The 10860-nt window shown below is 60.3% G+C and overlaps 1 protein-coding gene across 1 annotated transcript; it reads right to left on the bottom strand.

Annotated features, from left to right (window-relative positions):
• Positions 1-802: 802 nt before the first annotated feature.
• SOX1 (SRY-box transcription factor 1) lies at positions 803-1922 on the bottom strand. The gene is given in 3 exon segments (XM_050899564.1): positions 803-1510; positions 1513-1802; positions 1805-1922. Coding segments are annotated over 3 exon segments (1116 nt in total).
• Between the last annotated feature and the right edge of the window lie 8938 nt (positions 1923-10860).

Here is a 10860-nt window from a genome sequence, read left to right as displayed (position 1 = left end):
TACAAAAAACTTTTAAGTGTTGTTTTGGATTTGCCTTAGTACGAGTAATAAATGAGAACTGTTTCCCCATCAACTTCGGGTTAATTAGGCAATAAAAAGCCTTCGCAAGAAGCGATCCGTGACTGAAATCGTAGCGGTTCCGCGCGGTATAAAAGTTGGCATCGCCTACAACTTTGTGTGGTTATTATTGATAATTTTTGTCTTTTCGCCGTCGTTTTTTTCCCCCCTTTCTCTTTCTCTTTCTCTCTCTCTCCCCCCCCCTCTTTTGCAAATAAACGCTCTATGTCTCTTGGGTGAATGATAAATACTGTACAAAAAGTCTCGATAAAACACAGAAGTTCAGTCTAAAACTAGTTTCATAAACTAGTCCTTCTAAAAAAAAAAGGTAAGTAAAGCAACCGTTACCTTTTTTCTCTCTCGTTATTATTATTATTATTTATTATTATTATTACAAGAACATCAAAACATTTCTTTTCTGTACAAAAAGGAAGGAAGAAAGGAGAAAAAAAAAAAAGAAGAGAGGCGGGGGAGGGCGGGAGGGAAGGGGAGCAAGAGGCAAAAATAAGAGGGGGGAAGCCGGGAGCGGGGCAGGAGCGGCGCGGGGCCGGGGCGCGGGCGGGCGGCCGGGGGCTGAGCGTGCGGTGGCAGCGGCGGGGCGCGCAGTCCTGCGGGGCGGCCCGGGGCCGGGGCCGGGGCCGGGGCCGGGGCCGGGGCCGGTGGCCGGTGGCCGAGCCGGAGCCAGTGCCGGTGCCCGCGCCCGCCTCCGCCGCTCCCGGCGCCGGTGCCGGCGGCCGGCGGGAGCTCAGATATGCGTCAAGGGGACGGTGCCGTTCACCCCCGTGCTGGCGCTCTGGTAGTGCTGGGGCAGGGAGTGGAGCCGGCTCTGGGCGGCGGCGGCCGCCGGATCCCCGCCTTCCCCGGCCGGTAAGTACATGCTGATCATCTCCCGCAGGTCCCCGGGGCACGGGGCCCGCGAGTGCGAGGTGACGGGCGGGCTCACGCTGGGCTCCGACTTCACCAGCGAGCCCAGGGCGCCCAGCGCCCCCGAGGAGGCGGCCGCCGCCGCCGCCGCTGCCGCCGCCGCCGCCGCCGAGTTCTGGTGGGGCTGGGAGCCGTAGGGCAGGGCGCCGTAGCCCGAGGGCGAGGCGCTCATGTAGCCCTGCGAGTTGGAGATGGGGCTGTACTGCAGGGCGCCCATGTCGTAGCGGTGCATGGGCTGCGGGTTGTGCGGGTGGTGCGGGTGGTGGGGGTGCGGGTGGTGCGGGTGCCCCCCGCTGCCCGGGTGCTGGCTGTAGGCGAGCTGCGCCTCCTGCATCATCGCCGCCGCCGCCGCCGCCGCCGCCACCGAGCCCGGGTAGGCGCCGTTGGCCCAGCCGTTCATGTGCGCGTAGCCGCCGCTGGCCGTGCCGCCGGGGCTCTCCAGCCGCTGCCCGACGCCGCCGGGGCTGACGCCGACGCCCATGCCCACGCCGACGCCGGCCGGGCCTCCCCCGGCCGAGCCGGCGCTCAGCAGCCCCCGGCCAGCGAGTACTTGTCCTTCTTGAGCAGGGTCTTGGTCTTCCGCCGGGGCCGGTATTTATAATCCGGGTGCTCCTTCATGTGCAGCGCCCGCAGCCGCTTCGCCTCGTCGATGAACGGTCTCTTCTCGGCCTCCGACATGACTTTCCACTCGGCCCCCAGGCGCTTGCTGATCTCCGAGTTGTGCATTTTGGGGTTCTCCTGGGCCATCTTCCGCCGCTGGCCCCGCGACCACACCATGAAGGCGTTCATGGGTCTCTTGACCCGGTCCTGGTTCGCTTTGTTCCCCCGCCGCCGCCGCCGCCGCCGCCGCCGCCTCCCGCTCCGGTCTGCCCCGAGAGGTTCGTGGGGGCCTGGGCTCCGCCGGGGGAGTGCAAGTCCGTCTCCATCATCATGCTGTACATTCAAGTAGCTTTTTTATTTTCCACCGGCGCCAGGCGTGAAAAAAGAATCAAACATAGAGGAGCCCGGGAGGACGGGGAGCGAGCGAGGCAAAACCCGTTTGTATCTAGGTAGCGACCGCCGTGCAAAAAAAAAAAAGGAGGAGGAGGAGGAAGAGGAGGAGGAGGAGGAGGAGGAGGAGGAGGAGAAGAAAACCGCGAGGAGAGCGATCGGCGACCCCGCTGGCGAAAAACTTTCTCCCTTTCGCAAATCACTTTCGGGGCTCGGCGGCGGCGGGGATTCGAGCTGCTCAAACAGGTGCACGGCAAACTTGCTGCTTCACTTGGCGCGGCGGGAGGAGTGTGCGGAGCCGTCGGCGGTGTCCTCCGCTCGCCGGCGCTCCCCGGCACGCGCGCGCACACCCCTCCGCTCCCGCTCTTATCCTTAACGGAGCTATTTTTTTTTTGTTCTTTGCTAACTTGGAGAGAGAGAGGGAGGGAGGGAGGGAGGGAGCGTGTGTGACTTGCATCCGCTGATCGCAGGTGAACGGAGCAGAAGAGAGAGGAGAACACACCGCCACGCAAAAAGGAGCGGGGGGGGGGGGGGGGGAAGAAAGAAAGTATTTAAACGTTAACTAAAAAAAAAAAAAAAAAAAAAGCGGGAGGAGGATCGGGGGAGGGAGGGAGGGGGTGGGGGAAGGAACCCAACCAAAACAAGCGCCGAGCCCGGCAGCCGGGGCGCGGTGGCACAGTAATTTGCTGGCGGTGGTCTCCCTCCCGCGGCCCGGGCGGGACGGGACGGGACGGGGCCGGGGCCGGGAGAGGAGGAGCCGCCGGGCGCGCGGGCGAGCGGCGCTGCAGCCATACAGGGCGCGCCGAGCCCGCCTTAAATCGCCTGGCGGCGGCCAATGGGGACGCGCCGGCGGGCGGCGATTTGCATGGCGCGCGCTGAGCAGTGACGTCCGGCGGGGCGCGCCGCGCCCGGGGAGGGGGGGGCGGGCGGTGGGGTCACGGCGCGCCCCGCCCCGCCCCGCGGCCGCCGACGGCGCCCCCGCCCCCGCCTCGCCCCCGCGCTCCGGCCCCGGGGCCGGGGGACGACGACGGACGGGACGGGACACACCGGCCACCCCCTCCCCGCCGGGCATCGCTGGAGGGAGGCCTTGCGCCGCGGGCTGCCCCGTCCCCGCCGGGCGCGCCCGACACTTAAGACGGCCGTAGGGCGGTATTTGGGGAGGCTGAGGCGCCCCAGGCTGTCCGCCCCGGGCCGGGCAGCCCTCGTCGCTACCGCACCGGTGCGAGCGGCACCTAAACGCGCCTTATTCCCCAGGACTTCACCCGTTCTGGAGCTTGCCCTGGGCGGGCGGGGGCAGACAGCTCTCCCCAGCGTTAAAACTGCTCCACGGCCTAACCCCGGGCGCAAGGCGGGGGTTGGAGGCGGCCGTTATGCACTTAGTCCTAGGGGAGTTAAAAGCATCTGAGACTAATGAAGGTACACGGAAACATGTTATATTTGTATAAAGTAAGTACAGGCGTACGACTTTTTTTCCCTGAAAACATTAAAAGACTATCTTTGTGCACTGGCTGTCCTGTGAGATAGATTATGGTTATTTTATAGAGGGGAGAAAATGGTCCGCACTGAAATTAACGCTGTAATCTTTAATTGCAGCCATAGGAATGGCCGGTCCGTCGCATAAACGCCCACGCGCGTAAACCGCCCCCCCCGTCGTCTTTCGCCAGGTGGAGAAAGGGACACACGGCATCCCTGCTCTTTTCCCGGTCCGTGAGTGTTAATTTTCCTGACCCTAGTGGCCATCCAAGGCTGGAATCACGCCGCAGCTCCCCCAATTACTGTTATTACCGCCAGAAGTTTTCTGCAGGAGGAGCGCGCACCGTGCACAAAGCACCAGCCTTAGGCGCTGGGCTACGATTAGACTTCTTTTTTTTTTCCTCCTTCCTCCCATTTCCAGCGACTCGTCATGAAATAGTGATCTCATCACGATAATCTGGGTCTGCTGAGGAGAGGAAAGCGCCTCTCCATTTCTGCTGGCTGAAGGCTCGGCCTGCTTCTGGGCCCTTTGAACTCAGCCAGAGTGTTGCTGTTAGGTCGGGTGGGGATGCTTTCGGGGGGACTCTGTTCCCTTCCAGTCGGCCCTGAGGGTGCAAAGAGAGGAGGGGAGGCGGTGCAGGATCGGGCCCGCGCTGCGCCGGCTGGTATTTTCCCGAGCTGATGGGTTGCCACATCTGCAGGGGCAAAAGAAGCGAGGCCGCTGTGATTGCTAAATGATGTGTGGGGTAGGAGAGGCGGGGGAGGGGAGAGAGGGTTACTGCAGAAAGGCGCATTTCCACTTGGATGGCCAAACGAAGATATTGGGAGTAAAAACCGCGAGATAAATGACATGGCTCGCACATTATCCACCCAAAGCCCTAGTGGTATTTTTCCCTGAAATTTGATATAAAGGTACCCGAAGGCCTCCCGACAAATCAATGGGACGAATCGGCGTGGGGCAACCTTTTCCGGACGAGTCCCGTGCACCCTGCGCGCCGGCGGACCCCGTGGGAACACAGGCACATCCCCGGGAATCGGGGGTACACCCCCGCCTCCCTCCCCCTCACATGCAGGGAAACCGCGGCCGAGGCTGACCTTGCCCTTCCCTTCCCCGGTTGCAGGGGGCAGCCGCTCATCTGCACCCCCCCGGAGGGGCTGCCCCCCTCCTGGGCTTTCTCTCGGTGCGGGGCTTCCCTGCCCCCCCCCCCCCCCCCCCCCGGGAAATAAACACCGAGCGCCCCTTCCCTCCCCTAAAAGCAGCCAAACCGCCATGAACACCGTCCTTCAGGGTGGGTAACGGCGGACAGGGAGCGGGGGGCGAGAAGATGCTGTTGGCGTGAGCCCCCTTGCCTCTGCCCCAGGCGCACCCCGCTCCCCGGCGGCCGGGGGGTGTATATTGACGGGGGAGGGGGGGGTAAAAACCAGCTCGGGAGGCAGACAGGGGCTTTTCCTCCGTGGTAAGGGCGGTGCAGGTCCCGACTCGCGGGACAGGGACGAGGTCAAGCACTTTTGCGAGTGTCGTTTGACAGAGCCGACAAGCCAGGAGTGGTCTGCGGGGCTGGGGTGGTGCAGGCGGGGGCTGCGCCCAGAGACAAGAGGTCCTTGGACTTCCCCCGGAGGAAAGTGGAGTTGCAAACAGCCAGGAGTCGGATGGTGGCGGGAATGGGGGGGGGGCGGACGGGGCGGACGGGGGGGGGAGCGGTGTGTGCGTGGTGTGTGCGTGGGTGAACGCTGCAGGGAAGCCAGAGGGGAGGCGGGGAGGAGATCCTGCACTGGGAGCAGGACCGGGGAGGGCTAAAGGTCCGGCAGCAGCCCTGGCCGCCCCCCGGGCCCGCGGAGGGGGCAGGTGCCGGCGTGGCCCGCTCGCAGGCCGGCCGGAGTGACGAGTGCCTCCCCCGGCCACCGCTCCCCACCGCTCCCGGCTGCGGCGGGAGGGCCGCCCCCTCGGGGCGGGGGGGTCTCCCGCCGTGGGCCCGGCCGGCGCTGTGCCCGCTGTGCCCCCGCCGTGCTCGGCCCCGAGTTGCGAGGAGGGGGCAGAGGGGCGGCGGGGCCGAGCCGGGCGCCCCGGAGCAGGCGGCGATCGCCGTCTGCTGGCTGCCGCCGTGCCTCCCTCGCCCTCGCCCCGGGCCGGGGCCGGCGAGCGTCAGCCCGCTGCGGGGAGATGCCATGGGGAGATGGTCGGGGGAGATGCTGGCTGATCCCTCGCCAGCCCCGTCTGAAACGCGGGGGGGGGGGGGGGGGAGGGGGGAGGAGGATGGCTTGCAGCTCCTCTGACCCTTTACTGCAAAACCCGCTGGCCAGCGCGAAATGCAACCCGCTCCCTGGGTCCCGGGGCGCCGTCCCCTGGGCCACAGCGAGGAACCGGGAGGGAGCAAGGAGGGCAGGCAAGGGAGAGAGGGGAAGCCCCTTCCTGCCTCGGTGACTTGGCGACTCGGGGATCACAGTTTTGAACCGAACTGCTACCCAGCCGGGCTGGGATGGAGGAAAAAAGGCGCCTGAATAAAGTTCCGCTTTCTTTTCCAGCACTAACAACTGTTCCGGGGGATCCTACGGCCCCAGTCCCAAATCAGCCACAGGCTCTCTGTGTGTTTTATTGTCTTTTCCCAGCTTGCTGGGTAAAAGCGTTTGGAGAATCTCTGGAGCTTTCGAGTAGGGGCTCACCCTGTGAACGGTACTCACACATATAATTCAAATTTCACAGCTGACCTGCTCTGAAAACCTCAATCAGCTTCTAATTGAAGGGAAAACAAAATATTGCTTCCCTACAGCAGAGCTAACGATTTAATCATTATATCAGACATTATAGCTTTTAATTAGGCTAATGCTGATACTGTATGGAAAGAGATAATTCAACACAGTTCTTGATGAATTCTGTAATTGGGTTAACGGAGGAGCAGTTGGGGGAAGAGACGTCAATATTCAAGCTGCGTCTATAGCCACCAGGTTTATGAATGAAAAGGAAGGGGGGAAAAAGGAAAGGGGGGGGGAAGGAAAGGGCTAAAATTCCCTGACGAGAAATGTCTCCCCCCTTCGCCCAGGAGAGCCGTGCCAACCAACGGCAAGCGCGACGAGGGTAAGGGCTGTCCTGCCGCCGCCCCGGCGCGCCCCGCTCCCGGCCAGCCCAGGCTGTCGCGACACCAGGGCGACCCGAGCGGCGGTCCCGCTGCGGGACCTCGCTGCGGCTCCCCGGAGCGGCTCGGGGGGGGGGAGGAGGGGGGGCGGCTCGGCTCCCAGGCCGTTTTCCCTGTTATTTCCCCCCAAAACCGACCCGTCGCCCACCGCCGCGCTGGGAACACGCAGGGAAAGGGCAGCCTGGGTCACCGGCGCTGAGACTGCCCTGCGGGGGTGCCCCGGGGCAAAGGCGGGGGGCACAGCGGGGAAACACCGAGGGTGGGTACGAGACGGGGCCGAAAGGTTTCTGAAGTCCTAGTGAGAGCAGGCAGGTGTCCTCCGCGCCCGGGGCCGGCGAGGCTGTCGCGGGGGCTTGGCTGTCGCCGGGGCTCGGCTGCCGCCGGGGCTCGGCTGCCGCCGGGGCTCGGCTGCCGGCAGCCGCCCGCCCTGCGGGGACCGGGCGCGACACGGAGCACAGGGGTGTGCGGAGGGCCAGCCTGCTCTGGACAAAATCAAAGCGTCCGGAGGGCATCCGGCTGCTCCGTGTAGGTACTTCCATTTATTTATTTATTGTGTCAGATAAAAGAACGGCTGGAGCCATTTTTCTAAAGGAATTCTGCATCACACCCCCCCCCAGTATCGATAAATCGCCCCTTTCCGAAGAGTTTGTCTATCCCAGCCTTTTTGTTTTCGCTCCTTCCTTTCTAGTTTTTACTGGCTTTGAAAATGAGCTTTATATTTTCGTCGTGCCTAAAAGAAGTAGTATCGATCTCCTGCACATTTGATCTCCGCGGCAGACCGGCGGCCGCCCCAGCGCGACAGCGGGTCCCGGCTGGCGGGTGGGCCGGCGGTGCCGGGGGGGTGTCACCTCCCAGCACGGCTCCCGGGGCCGACACTGCAGCAGGAACGGCGAGGCACACCTCGGTGGGACGGCGGGACGGCCAGCCCGCCCCTAAGAAGAGATTTCCTTCCCCCCTCCTCACCCTTGCAGGATATACCGAGTGCCCCCCTCGCCTTGAAACGGGCCCGATCCTTAACGAAGTTTCGCCAGCAGGAGCATTTTCTAAAATGTTTGTTTATGTTACGCATTAGCTCGACTTCCAGCACAATATTGTTCCGAAAGACGAATATCCTGTATTGTGATCTATCCTTGTCTTATTTTGTCAGTAATTACAGTAAAATTAAACGGGTCATTGATAACATTCCAATGACACAACCCCCTGTAATTAACAGGCTGAATACACCTTTTTACATTACACAAAAGTTGTAATTTTCAAGTCTGTTCAGATTTTTTAATTTTTTTTTTATTACTATTGCTAAGGCACACGCCGGGAATATGTGCTAATCAGATGGCAAAACATCTCGCGGGAGATAAGGGTTTGCACTGTCTTATTTTCTGGGGTTTGGGTTTTCCACCTAAAGGGATGGCCAGACCCTTTACTTTAGTAACAAGATGTGTTAATCGAGAGCCCCTGTAGACAAAAAAATATCTACCCAGCAACTTACTTTCTACCATAAGGAAAATATCTTGAAAGTATAGTTTTGTAACGGTAAACTTTTAAAGGGAAAAGAAGAGCTGCGGGGATGGAGAGCTCGTCGGACTGGTACGACACGGGAGTTACTGCGAAGTTAATCTTTGAAATTGCGCTGTTGAAATGTCAGTCACGAAAAAAGAGCTTCACAAGCCAAAGTGCGGCATCCCATTTACAGCAGGGCAACCTGGCTGTTTATGTCTGTGGCGCATCGCTTGGAGAAGTGGGGTTTAGAACACCGTAAAGGAAATATTTCTGGTTTGCATCCTCGTCAGTTATCCCCAAACTGCAAAGGCAGCATTCAGGGCAAGTCAGAATGAATTTGTGTAAAAAATAAACGAGGAAAGAAAGAAATTAAATCATATAGAAGCTTCTTTCTTGCAGGCCATCCTGTTATTGCAAATTAGATTAGCTACACAGGCTTCAATATAAACATGACATGAGGTTCACAGGAGAGCGAAAGTATCATCCACTCCAATCTCTCCTTTCATCGAAACATCCCACACAAATTACATCTTCTCCTTTAATACACTTTTCAATGAGATTAAAACATCACTTTGACACGATTTCAAACCTTTTCAGTGGCATCCAGTGCTTACTTCAGCAAACAGCAAACAAGGGGAAAACTAGAAACATCTAAATAACCTCAGACCGCTAGTCTGGAAATTAAAGGTACCCAGAGGAAATACATGATCCTCTTGCTCCATCCAGTGCAGCACTTTGGCCATGGGAAGGCGGGTAACGAAGCCCAGTGAAGCGAGGAGAAAAACCCGGTTTCCTTCCCACCAACTGGAGATCCCGGCTACTTGGCCGGAGCCGGGATCCAGTGCTTATTTGCCTTTTGGAAAAGGGGTGATTTTCACAGATCTGTTTTTCACCAGATCACTGGCTGATACTTCACATTCCCCTTACGCGGATTCCCTGGTGGCCACCGTAAGGCGGGATAGCAACACGGCTACTGACGCCTTTAGCAAATAAATCTTTTATAGCACTATCACTAGCAAACCTGAAAAAGGTGCTGGGGGGGGGGGGGGGGGGGGGGGAGGCAGGCTGTTCGTAGCCTGTCCTGTTTAAGGAATAACAGCCCTTGCAACTTTCTAGAGCTACTGTTTAGCTGCACCCCCAGCCCGCGCCGGCCCGCAGCCGGTGCAGGGCGGCAGCCCCCGCCCCCGGCCCGACCCCTCCTCCCCGGGCGGGGGTCTCCCTCCCCCCCCAGCCACGGGAGCCCCCTTTCCCGAGGGGGATGTGTCAACTTTTGCCACAGGGTCTGCGCAGCCGGGCGGCCCACGGCGGGCAGGGGGCGGCGGCAGCCCCTCGGGCCCGCAGCGGCCGCTCTGCCCCTCCGCGGATCCGGGCCCGGGAGCAGCCGGGGCGGAGACCGGGCGCGCTGAGATGCCGGGGCAGCCTGGCTTGGTGGGAAGGCAAACAAGGAACGGCAGTTTGGCATCTTACTGCCTGCTCGATACTGTACATTTGGGGACAATTTGCACCCTGCCCGGCCCCCCCCCCCCCATCCATGCATCCATCCATATACACACACCCCCCACACCCCCCCTTAACAAAGAAGCTTTCAAACCACAACCTTTTATGGCAGCCTGCGGGAATCAATGCGATAAAACGGGTTTTTAATGGGTTAATTGACTGGAGCCGCTATCATGTTTAAACACCTGTTTCTGAAAAGAGATTCAGCCAAAACCCGTCCCCTCCCTGATCGATAGATGCACAGCCTTGCTCCATTGCCTGTTGATCGACCCCAAACACCACCGGCAAATAAGAGAGGAAAAAATCCATTTCACCTTTTAAACATCCCGATACTTTATGGCAATAGGGGGAAGCTGTACAGCCACCTTGGAGCTGGGGAGGGAGGGTAAGAGCCCGGATCGAGCCGCCCCAGGTAGCCCTAACCCCCGGGAGTTTCTTTTCGCTGGGACTTTACTTGGAGAGGCTGGGCACAGCCTCCCCGTCGAAAGGTCCCGGCAGCTGTCACCTTCACAGGGGACCGGATCCGGGGATCCCCCGTTCCCTGGGAAGATGGAGCCGGGCTGAGCCCGGCCGCATTAGCAATGCTAAGAGCCCATGTGAATGCTCGCTCCGAGGGGCAGAGATTAAGCAGGCATTAGTTGTAATAGCCGAGGGCTGCTCTGCCTATTGATTTCCCTTTTTTGGCAGTATTAATACAGCCAAGCCCGTCGGTCAGTCACAGCGAAATTGATTCTTTGCCCAAGACACCTTTCATTAAATGGCACCCGCGCACCGACATGTTAATTTTTGAACGTGTAACCGGAGCGAGCGCTGCGCGTTCGGGAGGCAGCGCCGGGGTGCCGCCGCCCCCGGCGCCCTCCCCGCCCCAGCCCGTCCGCAGCCCCCGGCCCCGGCCCCGGCCCCGGCCCCGGCCGCCGCTTCCCTCCCCCGCCTCAAAACCCAGTGAGGCGTCTTCCCCGGGAAGGCGGGGGGGGGAAGCCCAAAACACTGTCGTGTCGTGTCGTGTCCCCCCCCCCGCCCCAAATCCGTGTCACAGCCGATAACCCAGTGATTGCAAACAGCTCTTCCCTCCCTGCAGCAAAAGTAACTCGGAAGCCCTCCCCTCGCCGGCTTCCCCTCCTCCCTTCCCAAGACAGGGTGAAGACCCCCTCAAAAGTTAGAGGCACACTTACAGTTGCTCTTCCAGCTCCAGCCTCCTCCCAACATATCAGCTCAAAGGGCAGCCTTATTATTATTTTTTTGTTTGTTTGTTTGATTGTTTTGGTTTTGTCTTTTTTTCTCTGCTCTAGCC

Source organism: Gymnogyps californianus, chromosome 1 (genome assembly GCF_018139145.2).
Source record: "Gymnogyps californianus isolate 813 chromosome 1, ASM1813914v2, whole genome shotgun sequence".
In the NCBI taxonomy this organism is placed as follows: domain Eukaryota; kingdom Metazoa; phylum Chordata; class Aves; order Accipitriformes; family Cathartidae; genus Gymnogyps; species Gymnogyps californianus.
The sequence above is the reverse complement of the archived record's forward strand: the minus strand, read 5'-3'. Positions and strand labels throughout refer to the sequence as shown.